The sequence below is a fragment of the Pollachius pollachius genome, assembly GCF_949987615.1.
Source record: "Pollachius pollachius genome assembly, chromosome: 2".
In the NCBI taxonomy this organism is placed as follows: Eukaryota; Metazoa; Chordata; class Actinopteri; order Gadiformes; family Gadidae; genus Pollachius; species Pollachius pollachius.
In genome coordinates this window covers 32,872,062-32,895,230 of record NC_136935.1, presented here as the reverse complement: position 1 = coordinate 32,895,230, position 23,169 = coordinate 32,872,062, and the positions used below count along the sequence as shown (strand labels likewise).

General features: G+C 46.5%; 3 protein-coding genes across 3 annotated transcripts in view; 1 reads left to right on the top strand and 2 right to left on the bottom strand.

Moving 5' to 3' along the window:
• The window catches only part of LOC307071321 (venom factor-like), a gene marked incomplete at both ends in the record, with an annotated part of 35,172 nt that extends 24,154 nt beyond the window's left edge, over positions 1–11,018 (bottom strand). Inside the window, 10 exons of the mRNA XM_079730307.1 lie at positions 3,023–3,138; positions 5,689–5,803; positions 6,115–6,217; positions 6,590–6,677; positions 7,311–7,393; positions 8,829–8,920; positions 9,289–9,359; positions 9,651–9,816; positions 10,544–10,733; positions 10,984–11,018. Coding sequence (XP_079586433.1) covers positions 3,023–3,138; positions 5,689–5,803; positions 6,115–6,217; positions 6,590–6,677; positions 7,311–7,393; positions 8,829–8,920; positions 9,289–9,359; positions 9,651–9,816; positions 10,544–10,733; positions 10,984–11,018 — 1,059 coding nt within the window. The remainder of the gene's footprint in view (positions 1–3,022; positions 3,139–5,688; positions 5,804–6,114; positions 6,218–6,589; positions 6,678–7,310; positions 7,394–8,828; positions 8,921–9,288; positions 9,360–9,650; positions 9,817–10,543; positions 10,734–10,983) is intronic.
• A 2,596-nt stretch (positions 11,019–13,614) lies between these two features.
• Positions 13,615–18,500, bottom strand: yju2b (YJU2 splicing factor homolog B). Its single transcript, XM_079758801.1, has 10 exons — positions 18,444–18,500; positions 17,964–18,012; positions 17,810–17,863; positions 17,636–17,718; positions 17,366–17,421; positions 17,213–17,273; positions 16,541–16,683; positions 15,791–15,963; positions 15,199–15,337; positions 13,615–14,823 (listed from the first exon to the last, which is right to left on the bottom strand). Exons 2-10 carry the CDS (start codon positions 17,964–17,966, stop codon positions 14,318–14,320), a joined length of 1,218 nt encoding a protein of 405 aa, XP_079614927.1. The 5' UTR covers positions 17,967–18,012; positions 18,444–18,500; the 3' UTR covers positions 13,615–14,317.
• Positions 18,464–19,798, top strand: LOC307091953 (transcription factor IIIA-like). The gene has a single exon (XM_079758802.1). It carries the CDS (start codon positions 18,601–18,603, stop codon positions 19,714–19,716), a length of 1,116 nt encoding a protein of 371 aa, XP_079614928.1. The 5' UTR covers positions 18,464–18,600; the 3' UTR covers positions 19,717–19,798.
• The last annotated feature ends 3,371 nt before the right edge of the window (positions 19,799–23,169 follow it).

The following is a 23,169-nucleotide window of genomic DNA, read 5'->3' as shown; positions in this document are numbered from 1 at the left end:
AATGCAGTTGTAATCCAAGCCAAGATGGACTGCTCCTACCACAGCCCGTGACAGGCAGTCCGCCACCTGGTTGTCCTTAACGGCAACGTGCTGTAAATCCGTGGTGAACTCGGAAATGTAGGACAGATGACGTTGCTAGCGGGCGGACCACGGCTCAGCCACCTTGGCCATGGCGAAAGTCAACGGCTTGTGGTCGACAAAAGCGGTGAAGTGTCGACCTTCCAACAGGGAACGAAAGTGTCTGATGGCGAGGTAGAGACCAAGCAGCTCCCGGTCGAAAGTGCTGTACTTCTGCTCGTTGGGACGCAACTGATGGCTGAAGAAGGCAAGTGGCCGCCAGGCCCCGCCCACCCACTGCTCGTAGACAGCACCGACAGCGTAGTCCGAGGCATCCGAGGTGATGGCGATGGAGGCTGCGGGAGAAGGGTGTGCCAGCATGGTGGCGTTCGCCAGGGCTGCCTTAGTGGCAACAAAAGCCTTGTCCCTGCTCTCAGTCCAGTCCACAGCGTGCTTGGGCTTACCTTGCAAGGCCTCATGCAAGGGTTGCATGAGCTGGGCGGCTCGAGGGATGAAACGGTGGTAAAAATTCACCATGCCGAGGAACTCCTGCAGGGACATCACAGTTAGCGGGCATGGGAACTGTGCGACCGCCTCCACCTTTGATAGGAGAGGGGTTGCACCGTCCTTAGTGACTCTGTGTCCCAGGAAATCGATGATGGAGAGACCAAACTGGCACTTAGCGGGGTTGACAATTAGTCCCTGTTGGCTGAGCCGCTCAAAAAGTGTCCGGAGGTGCGCCAGGTGCTGGGATTTGGACGTGCTCGCCACTAGGATGTCATCCAAGTACACAAAAATAAAAGGCAGCTCCCGCAAAACAGAGTCCATGAGGCGTTGAAAAGATTGAGCTGCGTTTTTAAGGCCAAACGGCATCCGCAGGAACTCAAACAGACCAAACGGCGTGATCACTGCTGTTTTGGGAACGTCCAGTGGGTGTACAGGCACCTGATGATATCCCCGGACAAGGTCCACCTTGGAAAAAAATCACCATACCAGCCAGGTGGGCCGAAAAATCCTGAATATTCGGCACTGGGTACCGGTCAGGCGTCGTTGCCTCATTTAGCCGCCGGTAGTCGCCACACAGGCGCCAGCCGCCGCCGGGTTTGGGGACTATGTGGAGGGGTGAGGGCTGTCGGACCGGCGGACTATACCCAGGCGCTCCATGTTTGCAAACTCAGCCTTTGCAACGGCAAGCTTGGTCGGGTCGAGGCGCCGAGCACGGGCGTAGACGGACCAGTAGTGGTGAGATAGTGCTCCACACCATGCTTCACGGCAGACGCAGAGAAAGTAGGCTGAGTGAGGGCTGGGAAACCGGCAAGCAGACGGTGGAAGTCATCTGAGGTGGAGAGCATGCTAGACAGTCGTATGGAGTCAGCCCCGCTGAGCGTGCACGCATAGGAACAAAACGTGACGGCGTCAATCAAACGGCGGTTCTTTACATCCACCAACAGTCCATGCGCTCACAAAAAATCGGCGCCGAGGAGGAGAACGGAGACCTTTGCTGTAACAAAGTCCCAGCCAAACCGGTGGCCTCCGAAACACAATTCAATGTACGTCGTTCCATAGGTACGGATGGGGCTACCATTAGCAGCTTCCATAGGGGGGCCGTGGCCGTCGGTCACCATGTCCAAACGGGAAGCAGGCAGGACGCTCCTCTGTGCTCCCGTGTCGCACAGGAATCGCCGTCCGGAGATGCCGTCGCGGATGAAAAGCAGCCTGCCAGCACGGCCGACGCTCATGGCCACTACCGAGCGCCGGCCCTGGCGTTTCCCAACCCGCCGTAACTGCATGGCGGACGGCATTTAAGAGCCTTCGGTCCAAACTTTGCATGGTAGAAACACATGCCTGAAGACTGCTGCGGGCCTGAAGACTGCTGGGGGTCAAAGACAGCTGCCGACGAGAAGTGGTGGCAGCGATGAGCTTGGAGTCGTCCAGTGTCACAGGAGCGATGTGCGCGGGAAAAATCTTCAGATTTTCAGCCAGCCTCCGACAGTCAGTGATCATGGTGTTGGCTAAAGCAGCCCTCACTTGGGAAGGCAGCTGACGCAGGAAAAGCTGAACAAAAAGAAAATCGGGTTCGTGCTCACCCATGAGATCCAGCATACGGTCCATGAGCTCAGACAGTTTGCTGTCACCGAGCCCTTGAAGTAAGAAAAGCCTGCTGGCTCTCTCAGCGTCCGACAGTTCAAACGTCTTTAACAGGTGGGCTTTGAGTGCCGCATACTTCTCCCTTGCCAGAGGATTTTTAAGGAGGCTCACCACTGTGGATGCTGTTGAATTTCCAAGAGCTGACACAACGTAGTAGTACCTCGTCGTATCCGCGGTGATCTCCCGCAACGCGAACTGCGCTTCGGTCTGGGTGAACCATGCCGACGCCGACGATTCCCAGAATTCGTGGAGCTTGAGATTAACAGCGTTCGCGGTCATGGTCGTGTCGTGTCCCTGGATACGTCCAGCAGACTAACGTCGGGGTCACCAGTGTGGAAATTGCATTGAATGAAAGATACAATTTCACACGTTGAGCACACAGTTGTGTGACTCGTTTATTTCGTTAGAGAAAAAAACGGAATCAAAACGTGCTGCAAGTAAACATATCCCGCATCGGGCTCCGCGTCATGAGATGCTCGTAATCCTTAAAGGGACAGCGATCCCTGAAACACCGAGACAGTAAACGACATGCCTAACACAGTGTAAAGAACAACACATAACAAAATACTGTAGGTGAATTATGTTACACTCACTACATTATATTCTTTTTGAACCTCCTGTCCTTGACATTAAAATATTCACCCTGCCTATGCATTGCTAAAGAATGCACACAGGCAGCAATCTTAAGGGATTGAATCCAGAACCACCCAGCTGGGTGCCTTGCTAAGGTTACAGCTCTCATTGCTGCCATCATTCCCTGCATGAACATCTAGATCCTTTTATTCGCTGTATGTCTACGCCTGGCGACGGAACTTACCGTGAAATCAAAGGGCAGGCCAGGTTTGAAGTATTGGGGCAAATGGCTGAAGGTCAGAATATACGGAGAATGCACAATCCTGATGTTGGTCTTCAAAGCTTCAACCAAGTCACTTCCTGGGATACAAGGAAGACATTTTTAATAGTCAGATGCATGTCAGATTGAAACACCTGGTTGGGGATGTCCAAGGGTAATATCCTGTGCAATTGTGGCATTTGTGCGTGTATTGGATATCCAGTGAGTGTTTGTGTATGTGTGTGTTTGTTTGTGTGTGTGTGTGTGTGTGTGTGTGTGTGTGTGTGTGTGTGTGTGTGTGTGTGTGTGTGTGTGTGTGTGTGTGTGCCCAGGGATGGAAATTAACACCCGCCACATGCCATTAGCGGGTGGATTTGTATGGTGGCGGGTGAATTGTGTCACTTCACCCGCCACTGTGTCGGGTAATACTTTCCAGTCAGGTCTGTTCAAATTTGCATATTTAATACATTTGTCATACGGCGCTGCACAGTTCCACAACCATTACTGTCAACATCCGGCCCCCTTCTTCTTCTACGCCTCTTTTGCTGAACTGCGATTGTCAACATCCGGGACAATATACCGGTAACCATAGAGATAATATGCCGGTATCAACATTCGGTATAGTATGCTAGGCTAATTATTGACATATAAAGAAAGAACTACTAGAGAAAGCAATGTTGCGTTTCCTCACCGGAGGAAAGAGAACAGCTGAGGAGAGTGTAGGCCAGGTACAGGTGGCGGATGATAGTACTGCTGTCATCCCCAAAAAGAAGTGTTGTTTTAATAAGATGGCGAACATCGGACAGTGGCTGGTGTTTGATGGGACGAGCAAGACAATGTTCTGTGCTCTCTGTGTAAACATGCTTCGGATGGCCACAGGTCCAATAGTTTTGTGAGTGGGACACAAAACCTAAAATTGGAAGCCGTGAAGGACCACGAGTCCTCAAAAAGTCACCTTCACGTTTTGAAAATTGCCAAGGGAAAATCAGCGCCCGAAACCACGACAGCGATGAGGACGCTCGTTAGCCCAGCTTGATGGAATTTCGAAATTGGCTCTACTATTTCGAAATGCACACGCAATTTCCAAAAAGGGAAGGCCATTTCAAGACTTCGAATGGCACTGCATGTAAGTTAATTTTTTATTTTCTATTAGGCCTAATGCAATAGTTTGTTGCTGTCGAAAAAGCATGTTGGGTAACCTTAGAGCTCTGCTCACTTGTTTGGCAAACAGCTGCTTGTCAGTCTGGTCAAAACAGATGTCAAGTGTGTGTGCTAAGAGGTAGGGCTGTCCTGAATACCATTTTACAGGCTTAGAATACTCATTGGATATTCCGAGCGAGTATTCCAATACTCGTTCAAAAGCAACATTAATAATTGAACAGTAATAAAGTCGGAGTTCCTTACTTTGCTGTTCCGTTCCAAATCAGCTGTCATCTGCGCCATCGTAGCCCTTACAGGAGCTTATCAATTCATCCCGTAACGTGCATATAAATCCATACAAAGATCAAATTTTTAGTCGTTTGTGACCATATTAAATCCATCATTGACCGGGTATTCCTTTGACCAAAGCCAGTCTGTGAATGCGCTATAGCAGGGCTGCATAGTGAACGTACACAAACAGATACGCTAACGAGTTCCTATATATATATATATATATATATATATATATATATATATATATATATATATATATATAATTTAATGTATTCTGACATTTTTCAATGTCTCTTGCACTTATTAAGTCATTGTTTCTTGTTCTTGTTTCTTCATGGCCTGTTTTCAAATGTTTAATTTTGAATGCATAGGCAGAGTATGAGTCTTCTTATACCGAGAGGATAGATCTGTTGCATTATAGGGGCAGATTTCATTATACATCTGGTTGAATTGAAGAAATTAAAAGGCCAGTGCAATGAAAAAACAATTGTTCCTATTGACATGATGGTGTAGCCATGCATGTTGTTTTATTGTTTTTTATTGAAAATATTTAGTATAGATGAATTATCCCCAAACTTGTCATCGTAAGACCTTTGAAATAAACATGACTTAACATGGCAGATACCTGTGAATTGTTTATCATATGCGGTAAGAGTAACATTTTCAACTCAGTTCCTTGGTAGCACCTACTTACAGTAAAAATCACTTCTGATGGAAAAAATGATGTGTATGAAAAACACTTTTCTTATCTATTGTTACTATTATATTGTTTAAAATGTCCGCATATATTTAAAAAATATATAGCATATAAAAAGTGGCTGGTAAAAAAGATGAGTGGCTGGTGGGCAAAAAAGTTAATTTCCATCTCTGGTGTGTGTGTGCTTGTCTACAGGACAAAAGGTCATTTGAGAACACACAAACAACTTCATTTGAACTTTGGTTTGTTTTGAATGACCACATAGACTTGATTGTTGGGATTTTGTGAGTGTGTGTGTTTGTGTGTGTGATTATGTGTGTGTGTGTGTGTGTGTTTGTGTGTGCGTGTGTGAGAGAGAGTATGCATAAAAATCATTACATAAAAAAGTGTTAAGATCTTAATGCATTCACACTCACACACACATACAATCACACACTCAAACACACACACACACACACACACACACAAACAAACACACAAATACCCACACACACCCACACACATCCAGGTGTGAATGTACCTGAGGCTGTGAGGACGGAGGCCTTCACGTACACGGAGCTGCCCACCAGCGAGTGGAGGTGAGGGTGCTCCCTTCTGATCTCCTCCATCGTCAGCGTCGCCAAGCCTCCATTCAGCTACACACACATACACACAGGTGCGTACGCACACACACACATGCACGTACACATGCATGCACACACACACACACACATATGCGCCCCTTGTTGACCATGTTACCTCAGCCTTATTAACACCACCTCATCATCACATCGTCATTGTCATAAGCTCTTTATCATCACCTAGTTATCATTACCTTGTGTTCACAACCTCATCACTACCTTGTTATCACAACCTCATTATCATAGCTTTCATTTTGCAAAACCACCCATCTAACTGTTTGACTACCTTATCGCTGGCCAGGGGCTTAGGGGCCCGGGACACTCACATCAGAAACCTGTTTCACCGACGGGAGCCTCTTCATCTTATTATCGATCACAAGTCCAAACACCACGTAGGCTGTCCCCTTGACCGGCTCTCCATACAGGTACCTGGAACACACAGGTCCCCACCACACAGATGAGATCTCGGCGTATGTATTCCAATGTTACAACACACACACGCAAAATCATTTATTGTAAACATAAATATACAGTTATATAAATATACACAGTTGTATACATATAACTGCATGTGTGTGTTTGTGTATTTGTGCGGGTGTGTGTGTGTGACAGTTTATGAGTATGTGTCACTGTGTAGGTGTGTAGGTGTGCATACGTGCGTTTTCGTGCGTGTGTGTGTGTGTGTGTGTGTGTGTGTGTGTGTGTGTGTGTGTGTGTGTGTGTGTGTGTGTGTGTGTGTGTGTGTGTGTGTGTGTGTGTGTGTGTGTGTGTGAGTTTCCATGTGCGCAGCGCCAGCCCCACCTGGCTGAGACAGCCACCTCCAGCTGGGTGTGGTCCAGGCCGAGGTAGGGGCTACTGGGCACCAGCGTCACGTTGAAAGCAGGCAGAACTGGAGGCAAACAACAGCAAACTGATTATCTTGCTCAAGTCTAGAAGGCACTGTTGTTGATCAACACCATCCTTGAAATGTAGAAACCATTGTGGAAGGAAGAACACGCATTTGAAATGTGACATGTGAAATCAGCTGTGACCATTTGTAAACGTGACTATAAAGAAAAATAAGTTGAAACAGGCTGATAATGTGGCTGGCGTTTTTTTCGTTGCACGAAGTGATTGCTTATCTCTCTTTATGAGTGAGGTTGTGCATCTCTACACGTTGACGGAAGCGACTCCAGTTTCAAATGCATGCTTTGTTCTCAGCCTCGAGGTTGAGGCCAATAAATGGTCTCATGTGGACACCTTTCTGCACCTCACGTTCTCTGCCTCTCTCTGTCAGACTCTGATGCGGCTGTGTGACACTGGGGATGCTGCCTCTGGCTAGTTGGTTGGGTTTGTCTGGTTTGGTTACCACAGACGTAGCGTTTAGAAAGAGCTCATGTGACCACATATTACTGCTATCCTTGCCCTATATTATTTTGTTCAGATTTATTCTGTTTTGTTGTTTCCGTCTTCAAGCACTTTGTTTTGCAGGGGAAGTGCTGTATAAATAAAGTTTGCTTGACTGTGTGATTGACAGACATACCGTATTTCTTCACTTCAAACTGGGCACTGAAGGTGTTCTGCGGACGGGCGTCAAATTTGGTGATCACTGCCCACACACCTTCACTGTGGGGGGGGGACACACAGGTCAAATACAACGTACTACACAGTACTACCAAACACAAAGACGCTACTCCACAATGTAAACAGTTCTTTACAAGTAAACAGTAGCTGCTACAATGTACTTCAATAGCTAAATTCAATCTGGCTCCCACTCATGTCAAAGCACAGAGACTGCCCTTCTAAGTGTAGTTTACACTTAGAGCGTTTTTTCATATCATCAACCACAATGTCGTAATCTCCCGTCTGTCTGCTAATGGTATTTCAGGTACAGCCCTTAATTGGTTTCAGTCCTACCTCACCAACAGAAAGCAGTTGGTCTTACTTGGTCCACATCAATCCCGCATGTCTCCTGTCACTTTTGGGGTCCCCCAGGGTTCTGTACTTCGGCCCCTCCTCTTCCTTATACAGCCTTCCTCTTGGCCAAGATTATACGCAGCCACGCCCTTAACTTCCACTGCTATGCAGATGACATCCAACTTTATTTTACCCCTCCCTCTCCCTCTGAACCTCCACCACATTCCCTCACTGACTGGCTTTCTGACTTAAAATGATGGATGCAAAACATTTTTTTCGCAAACTCAACAAAAAAGCATGCTCTCCAAATCCAAGTCTTACTCTCAACATCGATCGTTAATTTGTCCACTCCACCTCCTGTTGTTAAAAACCCTGCCATACAACTTGACTCCACCCTTAGCTTCGATCCTCATATGAAATCACAAATCACTAAGACTGCCTTCTTTCACCGCTGTAACATTGTAGCCAGGCTCCTCACCCATACCAAACGATCTGCCCACATCACCCCCATTCTCAATCAACTCCACTGGCTACCAGTTCTGTCCTGGATCAAATACAAAGTAGTGCTGCTCACCTTCAAAGTCCCCCACAAACTTGCTCTCCCCTATATTCGTGACGTCTTGACCCCTTACACTCCTTCCCGCTCACTCAGATCCTCTGACCAACCTCTTTTAGATATCCCCCTCACCAGACTCTCCACCCTCTCCGTCCTTTAGTGCCTTGGCCTCCAAACTGGAAGTCCCTCCCCACAACCTCTTCGTGACTGTCCTTCTCTTCCTTTATTCAAAGCACATCTCAAAACCTCTCGGTTTAAAGATCACTTCTCCTCCAAACCCAACGCATGGCTCCATCTGTCCTCCTACTCTCCTTCAATTTATATATATTTTTTGCATTGTATTGTATTGTTTCTGTTGGTTTGTTGTTGTATTTTCCTTTCCACTATGTAAAGTGCTTTATAAATGTAACTTATTATTACTTATTATTATTATGTAAACAGTATTTAAATAGTACTTTTATGTTAACATTTAACAGTGTGAACAGTTCAAGTTGTATTCTCTACCCATTAACCCCCTAGCCTAGAGGAAGGGTTTTCATTGGTTACCACGGAGAGAAAGGGTTTTCATTGGATAACGCTGGCGCTTACTTGGCGTGGTCAGAGAGAATGAAGGAATCTGGGAGAACGCCGTCCGCAGCCCTTTGTTTGATTGTCTGCTTCACCACAACGCCTTCTGGATTCTATGCATACACACACAAGCAGACACACACACACACACACACACACACACACACACAAACATGCACTCACCCATACATGCACACACACACACATGCAAACACCCACATACACAGATGATACACATATAAATGATATATACATAATGCATACATGTACACACAGTCTCACACAGACACACACAAACACACACACATACACACACAAACACAGACACAGACACACACACACACACACACATACATGTGGGCGCATGCCTCTATCCACATACACACATGCAGGACAGTTCAAAGTCTGGTGTGCTTTTGTGATCATCAGAAAGGTGGATGAATGGACGATTATGAGTGGATGAATGGATGGATGGATGTACCTGAAACTCCACCATCAGAGTGCTGTTAGATGCCTTGAAGGACAAAGAAGATACATAGGCCCTCATCAACACTGGGAGAGATACACACACACACACACACACACACTCACCCGCACACACACACACACACACACACACACACACACACACACACACGCACACACACAGCCATTGGGAGAGAGACACAGAGCCAAATAAGTGAAAAAGCTTAAAGTACACAATAACTGTAAAAACATGAAAGATATAATATTATGGGATCAATTATTATGGGACCTACAATACACGGGATACAGTTGAACAGAATCAGTAATTAATACAGGTGACCCACAAGAACATCAGAAGACAAAGGGTTGGGCTCTCACCGGTGTCCCCAGGGTTGTAGATGGGCTTGTCAGTCTGGATGAAGATGTACCCCTGCTGGAAGGACACCATAATCACCTTCTCCAACAGATGGTACCCGTGGAAGTTCACCCCAAGGTACACATACCGGTTCCTGAGATCCTCTGGCTCCAGAAGGTCCGAGGGAAGCTGAGGGAGGAAGGGTTGATACCCATCAAGGACATCATTTTGACTTTCAAACAGAACATTGTACCCTTCAAAAGGAACATATTTTTCATTCTTTTTTTTTAAGATATACTTTTGCATTTTTATGATTTATTCGTGACAGATACAGTGAGGGATAGACAGGAAGGTGTGGGAGAGAGAGGGGAGGACATGCATCAGATAACAACGGGCAGGAATGGAACCCGGGTTGCTGCCGTAAAGACAGAGCCTTTATGGTGAACGCTCTACCCAGTGAACCACCGGGACGCCACGCAAGGAACATTTTGACCTTCACAGGGAACGTTTTGAACTTCACAGGGAACCTTTATTTACCTAGATATAGGGAATCCTCTATTGATAAAGGACACTAGTTCTGTTTCCCATTGTAGCAGACTGACAATAATATCTAACAACTAACGTTAATGTTTACATTCACCTTTAAACTTAATATCAACTCTGTTTGTGTATTAATGTGACATTTTTCCAGTAGTTATTGCTGTGTGTTTGTTGTAGTTTATTCATAGTTAAAATGTTTATGTTATGGCCTTGAACCTTCCGCAGTGACCCCCTCACTTCCTGTTTAGGATTTATACAGAGCATTCATATAAGCAGAGAATATCTAATAGGAAGAAGGGCTGTGATCATGGACCTATAAAGAAAGGGCTCTGATTGAAGGTTATCTTGTAGCCCAGGGGTAATCCTACCTCCTAACCTGGATGCTTCTGAGGGTGTGGCCTTCTTGCTCAAAGTCCATAATGAACGTGTCATCGTAGAGCAGAATGGACCTGGTGTAGTCCCTGATGGAGATGGAGACTTTTGGCTGACTGCGCAGGCCGCCGGCTTCCAGGTAGATGTTCTCCGGGCTGTCGGCCCTCAGCAGGTCTGGAGCCACAACAATGAACCTGGAGCGGTCGGGTACGAGAACAGTGGACCAGCTGAAATTATGACTTCATAGACTCTATAAGAGATATAGTTTGAGTGTAATGTGTTAGAAATGCCACAGCCATCCAACAGCTTTGAGTGAGTGAACTGCTCTGACAGAATATGCGCGCAATTTGATTTTTTTCATATGAGCTGTATATGTTGGTTAATATTTCTTTTCTTTTTCAAAGAATTTGACAAAGCGATATTCAAAATATTTAACAGCAAAACCTATCCCCATAGCGGACGTCCATTCCTCCTTTCATGCCCTCTAGATTCTAGAGGGTGAACGAGTTAAACATGCACTACGTACGTTTTTCTAATAGCACTCTCTAGTGGCATGAGTTGTAGCTACAATTATATTCAGATGACAACTATTAATAAACATAAATTCCCTGCATGGATTGATTCTTGGCTGGGCACGTGTTATTCCTGAGAAACGTTCTATTTCAGATTATTTCTTTATGTCGTAAATAGCTGCAGTAGAAAAGTTACATGGTGCAGGGGTAAATAGAGAGACGCGGACGGCACAGTACCATGGCTCGAAACTGATCCGATCCTCTAGGCTTCCATGGCTGAAAACAAATAAAACAAAGGGAAACGGTTGAGAAGGGAAATTAATAGAAACGGTTGAGAATATAGACATAAACAAGGAACTTATCTTTCCACATTAAAGTTGCAATGTGTAATATTAAGCCCCTCCCAGTTAGTCGGCGGGAGAATTTTAGAATTTGAATAACTTAATAACTGTTCTACAACTGGATGTGTCAAGTCAAGTCAATTGTATTTGATTAGCCCTTAATCACAGCAACTGTGTGACGTGCACTAGTGTAGCTTGGCTAGCTGACTGGCGAGTGGGATGGAGGGGTTTAGGAGTGCCAATAAGAGAGGTACGGGTTAGGGTTAGGGTTATGCAACATAATGCAGACTCAGTAACATTATGTTGACTCAGTAACATTATGGTGAACTAGTAATATTATGGTCACATAGTAACACTATGGTGACCTAGTAACACTATGGTGACCTAGTAACATCATGGTGACCTAGTAACATTATGCAGACTAAACAGATTGAATATTAAGTAACAGACTGGGGGTTCATGAAGACTTAGCAACAGACTGAAGGTTTGGATCCATACATACCCCATGCATAGCGGGTGCCTGGCAAAATAAATAAATCCATAAATTAATGAATAAACAAATACACAGGTAAATAATAAATTAATCTAAGAATCAGATAGTGACTAGAGGGCCTTGCTCACCAGGGACGGTGGAGGAGCTGTCCTCCAGACATACAGAGGAGCAGGAGGAAAGAAACCAGTGGCAGAGTCCAGCAACCCATGGTCCCACTCTGCCCTACCGTGAGGTTCTGGAGGGAGAACATGGAGCTGTGGAGCTACAGCCTCCACCATCCACCCCCATCCACCTATCACCACCTCTGGGAGGCACGTGGACTGGACGGTCCCCAAGTGGGGCAAAAGTAAAGTCTTGCAACTTTAAAAAATGTCCTCAGTGAAAGGTAAACACATGCAAAAACGATTTGTAACTTTACAGGGCTGTTGCTGCTGTGGCTGTTGCTCTTAACACACAAACACACAGGACCACAAACACACTTACAAATACCCACAGCCACTCAGACACACACAATGCAGCATTTTTTCAGGGTCACTGCCAGCAGCCAACGAGAGAGGCTGAGAGGGTGAGAGACTTAACTGCATTGATTACCTGTTGTGACCTGGACATTCTGATTACCCCCACCATTACCCCTACCATTCTTCACAAGAACCCTTCTTGTGACGACCTCTGGATACTGGGCCAGCGGACTGATTACGGCTTGTGGACAATGAGGAGTTGACCTTCCCTGCTACAACCTAAAGAATGGACCTCTTAAGCATTGCACTTATATTAGTTGTAGAGTAGTAAGGTACTCTTTGATTTAAATCCAATAGTCACCTTTTAAATAAATTAACCTGATCTAAAACAGACATAATAAAGGTGTAGATGAAATTGTCTGGCAACTATCCTGGCTTGAGGTAGTTTACATGTGTAGCCAGTTATGTATAATGAAAGAGAAGAGATGCCTTTAGCCCATATGAGTTATCATTAAGATGTGACATGGATGAGCATAATGACAATCACTTCTACTCTGTCTAAAAGCATACATTACATACACATTTGTTGTCATAAAAACAATTGAGTGATTGGGGAATACATTAAAAGAGTGGGCAGTGTTGACTGTAGCATTAACAAGTTAACCTTAACATTTAAGTCAGTATTAGTAAAGGTGAGAGAGACGGTAGGGGGCTCCTTTCTTCTTTGTGGCCGTCCTAAAGCCCTCCCTGTCTCTTCCTCTCAGGATGGAGTGAGTCAGGTATAGAAAGCTTTTAGGGGTCATCTTAAGTAGCCAGGGTTCATCTCAGGGGTGGCAGAAGATGTAAATGAGTGACACGTGAATGTCCCTCGGAATGTAGGCCTTCAGTGACTGATTCCCCCCCATACTTATTTCCTTTATATGGGCAAAATAATGCCTTCTTGATAATGCCTTTCAAATATAGAGGGGTTTATAGTTTTAGGGATCCACTTGGAGTAGTATCAAGGTAATAAACAAGGTTCTTCTAGGAGGGCTGTCAGGTGTAATGAGTGCCATATGGATGTCCCTCTGAATGTGGTCCTTCGTTGACTCTGCTTTTTTCCCCACACTGATTCCGTCATGAAGGCAAGATAATGCTTATCCTCCCTTTATACCTCTGTCAATTTCTTCCAGTGTTCTGTTTTGTTCATTCTTTCACATGCAATATCAAACAAGACAGCATGCAGTGACAAACTATTACATTTTATTGAATATATTAGCTTGAAATTATCAACATAATGTTCATTGAATAAATGACCCAATCGTGAATAATATTCGGCCCACAGATATGACACATAGCAGCTAAGAGATATACAGGTGTAACGTGTTAGCGTGTCAAAACATGGTTTGTCATAGTACTCATAAGTAAACCGTCTCAATCTACATGTATTCCCTTCCCTCCAGTCATTCAACCACACACACACACACACACACACACAGTACGGAAAAACACACAAACATGGAAGCACATCTATGTTGTCATCTTTGCACTGATTGCAAAGAGAGTGGTGAAGAGGAGGAGAACCAATCTGAATCATTTTACCAACCCAGTACAACCAATCAGAGGAGTTGAATCGTCCCATGATAGTGTCTAATGTTGTTTTATCAAACTGTCTTTCCCTCTCTTAGAATCCTCACTTTATTTTTCTAGTGTAAGCAGCCCAGGTCTCAGAAAACATGAGAAACGCTAGAACATCGCTATTAAACCCAACATGTGGCTGGGCGTCTCCTACGACTTCAAGTCCCCAACCGTACAACCCCTCCCCCTCACCAGGGGGCGCTCCAACCAACGGACACCTCATCACCAGCAGCGTCTCAATGAAGGAGTTTCATGTCCCTAATATTCACAGAGTCCAGTATTGTCAATACTCGTCCTTTTGGCAGAGAGAGAGAGACGAGGCAGAGAGAGCGAGAGAGTAGCCAGCTCGGAGGTTGACTACAATGACTCCGAGCTGGAGTCGGAGTCGCTGTAGTCAGCCACCAGGGAGGCAAGGCCCCCTGTGGATTTCCCACAATCCCCCACTCTCTCTCCTGCTTCTTCCCGCTCCGCGCTGCTCTCCGGCGCTCCCTCAGAATCCGTGTTTCGTTCTACTGCCACTTCCTGTCGTGACTCTGAGCTAGGCTCCTCCTCCGCTTCCTGCTGTGGCTCCGCCCTGATCCTGATGCTGGCGGGGCCGGGGTCTGATTTCCTGCGGGCGGTGGCGGTGCAGGGTGGGGTCAAGCCACCTGGGCCGGCGGTGCGGCGGCGTATGAGGGGTCCGGCGCCGGGCGAGGTGGCGTGCGAGGGGCCCAGGGCTTTGGCCACGGCTGCCCCCTTTCCCTGCAGGCTCAGCTTGTGGAGAAAGGCCCCCGGGCCCCTGGTACCGGCCGAGGCCCCAGGGGGGCTGAACCAGGAGCGCGTGGCGATCTCCTTCCTCTTGCTGTGCTGCCGGGCGTCGTACGCTGTGAGGGGAGATGGGGGAAGGGGATTCAATTAAACTTGACACACTGGAACCATGATAGGAGAACTGGTAGGGGGCCTGGTAGGTGTGTGTATATATGTGTGTGTGTCTCTCTGTCTCTCTCTCACAGTAGGGGGCCTGGTAGGTGTGTGTATGTCTCTCTCACAGTAGGGGGCCTGGTAGGTGTGTGTTTGAGTGTGTCTCTCACAGTAGGGGGCCTGGTAGGTGTGTGTATGTCTCTCTCACAGTAGGGGGCCTGGTAGGTGTGTGTATGAGTGTGTCTCTCTCACAGTAGGGGGCCTGGTAGGTGTGTGTATGTGTGTGTCTCTCTCAGAGTAGGGGACCTGGTAGGTGTGTGTATGAGTGTGTCTCTCACAGTAGGGGGCCTGGTAGGTGAGCAGCGAGGCCAGCTTCTTGTCCTCCTCCTTCTCAGCCAGCAGAGGGATGGAGAGGTTGGTCCTCTTCCTCACCGCGTCGTCCTTCTCCTCCTGGTCGGCCCGCACCTTCTTCTCCGTCTGTGAGGCAGAGACTTCGTTAAAGATCTCCTCCCGAGAGCGAGCAATGGGACCTCTCCGAACCCCTCGCTACTCAAGCCCTTATCTGAACCCCCCCGCTTACCGAAACCCCTTAGAACTATGCCCGCAGTGGTCTAGAGAGAGCTGCCCCATGGAGAACTAAATCCTGGGGAGGACCCCAGAACATTGAGTAAATATTATAACAACACTTTTTGATTTGGCAAATAGCTAAATGACGGTTGGGACGGTGTGAATTAATCCCGCCAGTGGGGATTCAAACACTGGTAACAGCGACAACCCTACTCCCTAATTTACAGGAAACAAGGTTTAACTACGCCGCTTTCAGTTTGTGCTGTCGGGCCCAGGCTTTCTGTGCCTCCTCCCGCAGAAGTCTTGCTATAACACTGTAGGCCTGCTGGCTGAAGGCTGTAATGAACCATGAGCGTGTAGTACCCTGAAGCTCCTGCGGAGGGTGCTGTTGAGCTGGAAGTCGTCCTTCCAGCTCTCCTGCTGGTCCTGGATCTCAGCCAGCGAGGGGAGGGCCTTCCTCAGCTTCTCCTGGTCCTTGCCCCCGTGGTCCAGCTTGTACATGGGGTCCGTCTCTAGCTTCTCCTTCTCCGCCCGCTCTGGACAAGAGACACAGGGAGCGAGAGGCATTGTGTTTAGAACCAAACACAAAGGCCGTTCAGAGTGCTGTTCATAAGCATGTCTTTATAAATACTTTAACAGAACAAACATGTAAAATGAATGGGAGGTAGAGAATACATATATTTAGTATATGCTACACGTGAACCATATTGGGGATTATCCCATGATTGAGATCTCAAACTCAGGATACTGTTTTCATCGTAAAATGTCCCTCTTTGCAACGCTAAACATGTAAACATGTAACATGTAAACATCACATGTAGTATATACTAAAACAATTATTTACCTCAGGCTCCGTGAATAGTGGGGAATAGCCCCCTCGACCTTCGGGGGCTCGGGTCTATTCCCCACTATTCACTTCGGCGAATAATCATCCTTATTTGTATATATATATATATATATATATATATATATATATATATATATATATATATATATATATATATATATATATATATATATATATACTTATATATATATAAATAAATAAAGATGATCAAATCCATGGATCCCGCAACAAATGCGCGGGTCCACCAGAGCAGGGCTGATCCTCACCTGTGGTGAGGATCTGTTCGTTGTCCGCCATGTCCCAGCGCTCCTCCTTCCGGGCCGCACCGCACACGATGACGTAGTCGCAGGTGGCCGGGTCCGTCTGCATCTCGATGTAGTTGACACACAGGTGGCACTTCATCTTGAACCTGGGGTACGACACAGGGGGAGCCTGAGATCAAACACCTGACTCCCACGGCTTGTTTCACCAACACTCACGTTCATTAACTACCATTCAGTCATTCAGCACACGCTTTCATCCAGAGACTTGGAGCGAGGAATGCAGAAACAGGTCATTAAGGAGCAATTAAAGGGGGGGCAGCACAGAGCCAGGTCATTAGTGAGCAGGTATGGGGTGAGACTGTACAGAGCCAGGTCATTAGTGAGACAGTTAAGTGCTGAACATGGACACCTTTACCTCCCCTGGTCCCTAATAAAGCACCCTGGTCCCTATAAAAATGACTTTATAACTAATAATACAACAAATATACTTAAATATTATCCATCTTTGAGACAGATTTGATCTTCAGAGATAGTGACTTTTGGCCAATATTTGGTAACCAAGATATCTGTTAAGATATCTTGGGAGAGATTTGCCCAAGAATAGCCTGAGGATCAAACCAGCCCCCCCCCCCCCCCGGGGATGCCTGTGGGCCCCCGGCTGCGCCGTATGTTTACCTGTAGATGGGTGTGGTGTAGTAGTTCCCCACTTTCTTCTTCTCTGCGTTATAGCGCACACCTTTACGAACAGAGGACAGGCATAGTTCAAACACAACGGTATCCATGGTAACCTCTGATCCAGTCAGAACTACACATCTTCCCGAGACTCACCCATGCCGATGTGATTCTTACAGCCATCGCACCAGATGTTGTAGGGCATCTCAAACCTACCGAGACATACACACACACTTTAGGCACAGACTCTGACTTGAGCACAGGCACTGTGTTGTATGAAACACATAAAGTATATATAAAACAGAAAGCATGTATAAAAAGCGTTTAACAGAGATACTGGTTTTATTGCTTAGCTCCAACCCGCAACTTTGGGTTTCTGTAAGTGTGAGTGAGTGAGTGAGTGCATGTTTCTTTATGTAAACCAACCTGATGATGAGGATTCCTTGGGACAGCTTGCGGGCGCGCTCCCTAAGGGCATGTGTGCCATGGTAGCCATTGAGGGAGCCATGCTGGGAAATTTGAACCAAACAGGCATTAACCAAACTATGTCAGTTAAAAAGCATCCCAAAATTGTCATTAGAATTAGGTAAAAATACACACCTTAACCGGATCAAAGTCTGGCGGGTAGTACTTATTTGTTCCTTTACGTTCACCCTTTAAGAAAAAACGACAGCGGGTAAACAAAACAATCTCTTGAACACAGTGTTTACGAGTACTACTCTGTACCACAGATTCTGATGTACAGCACACTCACCATAGTTGTGTCTGGTTGACCACTCTAGATATCAATTGTTCTGCTTCTCCTGTAAAACAAAGATATTACCCACTAGGCTTCTTGTTTGAAGACATCTTCTTGTGGACATGTTACTTTATATGGGTGACCCCGTTAGCTCTATATTTATATATATAATATATGACAGTATTATGTAGAGCTAGGTTTTCCTAAGCTTCTTGTGGTCGTGCTCTATGGGTGACCCCCTGTGAGCCCTTGCTCTATATAGCTCTATGTAGAGCTAGGTGTTCCTCAGCTTCTTGTGAACGTGTTCTATGGCTGACCTCCTGTTAGCACCGGCTAACGACAGATAGTAAACAGTGGTAGATTCATACCCCGCTACCACGTCCGTCTCTCTTGCAAGTCCATGTACAATCAAATACAACATGAGTTTTACATCCACAAAAAAGAAACGCACAGTAAATTAAAGATCAAACTGTATATTAACTGTATAATACTTACAAGTTTGCCTTCTTGCTTCTCGGAGATGATATCGGTGCTGCGTGCGCATTGCCTGATGGGTGAAAACAGAACGTCATGTCCGTTCAAGGGAACGGATGTGCCACTTCAAAAGTAAAACGTGTGCGGGGGACTGAGTGTAACAAAACCCGTGAATAGCATGGAAACTAAACGAATATCAGAGAAACGATACATTTGTTCGTATCCCGACTGTGACGCGAGGTACAACAAACAATGGAAACTCGATGCCCACCTCTGCAAACACACGGGAATGAAACCCTTCGCCTGTGAGCAGAGCGGCTGTGGTAAGGCGTTCCCTAGCCCCTACCACCTCATCCGACACCAGTTGACCCACAGCGGGACGAAGCCTTTCCCATGCACCGCCGACGGCTGTACAGACACATTCACCACCAACACCAACATGTTGCGACACTTTCAGCGCCAACACGCCACGGATCAGAAGAAATACGGCTGCGACGTGGCGGGTTGCGGGCTGGTTTTCAAGAAGAACAAGCAGCTGAATCTGCACATGTGCGAGCAGCACACTCTGCTGCCTCCCTACCAGTGCTCCTTCGAGGGCTGTCGGATGCGCTTCCCCTGCCCAAGTAAACAGAGACGCCATGAAAAGGTACACAACGGGTATCCCTGTCTCGAAGAGGCGTGCGTGTTCACGGGGAAGACCTGGACGGAGCTTCTGAAGCACCGAAGTGAGGCGCACCGGCGGGTTTACCCGTGTGACCAGTGCGACAAGGTGTTCAGAAAATCGTGGACCCTGCATCAGCACCAGGCTGTGCACGCTGACGTGCGAGTTGTGCTGAAGTGTCCCCGGGCGGGCTGCCAGAGGTCCTTCACCACCGATTTCAACTTGATGAGCCACATCAACTCCTTCCACGAAGAGTTACGGCCCTTCGCCTGCACCCACGAAGGCTGTGGCAAGACGTTCGCCATGAAGGGCAGTTTGACCCGCCACAGTGTTGCCCACGATCCAGAGAGGCGCAAGATCCCGAAGATCCGGAAGCCCCGACCCTCCAGGTCTCTCGCCTCCCGACTGAGCGGCGTTAATCCGTCCAAGAGAAAGACGGAGGAACTGAAGGACAACACCGCGTCCGGTCCACGCCATATTCAAGGAGAACAGCAACAGTCCCAGGGGCAAATCAAATTGTTCTCTCTTCTACAGGACACGACGCTGTTGAACCATTCTACTACTGCTGTAGGCCTACACGTTGACACCACACTTCACAACTTTACACACACCACCATAGAAATGGGACAATGATGTGGGACTTTAATGAATGTTATTTTCGAAAGAGCACAACTTCTATTGACATGTTTTTTGTTGTCATTAAGTACATAAGTCACGTGCGGTTATGTGTTAATTTGTTCTACAAATGTCAGTTTTAATTTTGTGTTAATCAATGAGTTTACAAATTGGTAAAATAAGAGATGGACGAAAAAATAAAAGTCCCTTAATGTTTCAACAACGATGCGTCTTGAGTACTGTAAACAAATACATTGAAGGACAACAGGAAATGCAAAGTTGACCTTAATGTTAAACGCACACATTTCTCTAATACAATAGCTGTGTGAGTGTTAAAAAAAAACAGGTACACATTTCACCAAACACCTGCCCAAAAACCATTGACACCTTTTTAACAGACACGTACGTCACCTGGCCAGCAACCTCACTACACCCTGGTGAACAGCCCATGAGGTTCAAACCAATTGGTGTCTTATATTGAAAGGGGAAATCGGCAGAGTTACAATGTCGTTCATTCAGGAGCGGTAGTTTGTCACTCCCTGCAGAGTCTCCGTTATTGTTCAAGATCAGCAACATTTCCATCCTCTCACATGTGCCCCCCACCCCCCTACTCCAACACCAGCTAGAGAGGAGGAGGCCGCTAAGTGACTCCCGCTGAAGGATTTAGGAGGAAGGGCAGGTGGAGGCGATGCTCACCGGGTCTGACGGGAAGCAGCGGGATCTTCAGTTATACTGCCTAGAAATAAGAACGTCTCGACGCAAGCTTGGGATTCCGAAGTTAAATCCCCCCAGAAGGCTTCCCGGTAACGGCTCCTTACATTCCTGCCCGAATCGGGCCAGACAAACCCTATAAGGACCGGCCGCCAGACCATCTCATCCAGGAATGCGGTACACAACATCCAATTAGCAGACAGAGTTGGGTCGCGTCACTAATTCCTAGCATGCCGGTGGATTCGATACGATATGTATCGAACCTTGTTCTAGATTTGATACCGTATTTAGTTTTGACCTTGTCTTTCAGGGCGATATCTATTACTTAAAGTATACATATTATGGTGTTTTCCCAACAAGTAAACATAGTATTTGAGTTCCAGAAAACATGTTTTTGAAGCTGTTTGCTGGAAATAGCTTTTAGGAAAAGAATCTCGCCTACCGCTATTCCCCTCTGTTTCAGTCCCTTCAGAATGCGCTGTTTCTGGTGTCTGTAGCTTTAATGCAAATGAGCTGCTGCCTATTGACCAATGAGCTGCCAGACCAAACCACAGCATGAAGGAAAAGGGATTGTTGCCGTTTGCGACTCCTGGAGCTCTATATCTATATAATATAATATAATATTGTATATGGTTATTTATATAACATATCTAATATCACGGCCAAAAGCTATGTGCGCCTCCGATGATATTCTGAATCATAAAGACTGCGTCTGAAGTCTCTGGTACTTCCACAACAAGTAAAGACTTAGACGTAGTGGGGGATATATCGGCAATGGTTGAGAAGAATACGAGGAAAGGAACTTTGGCCTTGACTCTCTGAAGTCCATGAACCACGACATGGAAGAGAAAGGGATTGTACTCCAAGAGCTGAGCTGCCAGACTGCCACCGAGCTCCCCCCCGCCGGACCTGCCAGCTGCAGCGGCAGTTCAGCTCCCGTAGTACACCGCCGGAGCTGCCGGACTGCCGCCGAAGCTGGCCGGACGGCTTCGATGGCGGCTGTCCGGCGAGGGTAGCTCGGAGGCAGTCCGGCAGCTCCGGCGGGGGGAGCTCGGCGGCAGTCCGGCAGAGAAAGGGATTGTACTCCCTGAGCTGAGCTGCCGGGCTGCAGCCGAGTTCCCCCCGCCGGAGCTGCTCGTCCGCTGGTCCACCAAGTCGTAGCTATGCTCTGATTGGAGGGGAGTGGGGAAGTGGGAGGTAATATTCAAGTGTGTCCCCTTCCTACGTAGGAGGGGGCGCCGAAACTGACTCGCCCCAAATCCCAGGAAAAGTGTTGTTTTCAGAATATGTCCCCTTTAAGGGATATTAGGGATATATGTGTCTTTACTGTGTTGCAGAACAGAGCTTCATTACAGCACTACGTAACCATGCACAACCTAGTGCATGGGTAGAGAATTCTGCTATTGCTAAATTTTCCAAAACTTTTTCACAAATTGGAAAGCACCATCTGCTTGCACTCCTGCTTTCTTTGCACCAACGTTACTGAAATCTAATTAAACCTAGGTACCTGGTCACCTTTTGAGAATGTGTATATTTATTTTCATTTTTACTATGTACATCTCGTTTCTATACTGTCAATGAATTTGTATTGCGTTGTTTTGTCTTCTCCTGTCTTGTGCTGCAACAACGAAAAGTCCCCACAGGGATAAGCAAAGAACGTATCGATCTACTCCACACTGTAACTTTAGAACACTTTACACAAAGAGTCCTAACCTTTTTGAACCAGAGAGTTACTTCAAGGGTACTGAGTCGTACGAAGGGCTACTTGACTCACGGGCCATTTCTGCCCATTGGGCACTGCCAGGTGGGTCGAAAGCCTGGAAGCTATTGTGACAGGTCATGAAATGTTTCTTTATTTTGTGGGTAAACCCTGCAGCTAGCTCCAGATTTAGGTTGTGCTCGCTAGCTTGTTTCAGCAAAGAGGGCGCACGAGTTGCTTTTGCATCAACGAGGTTGCAAAAGCCATCCCTCCGCAGCAATATGAAACCAGCCAGGAGAGCACAGAGGGTATTAATAAGGAATCCTAGACCAAGATGCCCCTAACGGCTCCTTGATGACCTTTAGAAATTGACCCTAAGTTCCTTTGAAAAAAATGAATGAATATAATCCTTCCAGTCACAGCTCATCAGATTCTACCGGGAGGACACCATCAACTCAACATCTACACATCTATTTATTATGAAACTCATACATAAGTCTATTTTTACCTGTTATCTGCTTTGGCCCAGAGTCTGGCTACTTTTAACCCAGACTGGATCACGGCCCAGTCCTAAGCCCCCAGACCCCATCCTGACAGCTCAGACAAACACACCAATCCTGGGTCAAAGTCAGACGTTCACATCATTCCTCATCTTTATTCCCAGCATTTGTCTTTTTGAGGAGACAACCAGCGATTTAGCCCAGGGCGAATTCTTTATAATCTATGAGTCAAGATAGATGTATTTTCCTGCTTTGTGTGATTAAGATAAGAAGCCGTCTGCTAGAAATTCTTCAGGTTTAGCAGGGGAAAAAGTGCACTACACCACAGGGATCACTAAAAGTGTCCTTATTTTTGGAAGTATTGCCTTTGTTCCGCAAGCTTACACATATTTACATAGTTATGTTTTAGCTGCAAGCAATTTAGATCCATGTGACGCATCACTGAATAATAGCACTTTTACAAAAAAGATAGCACGATATGTACAGTATGTGTTAAAATGGACTAAATGTATATAGCCCTATAAAAACAGAGTTCTATGAAATAAAGATTCATATGAGATA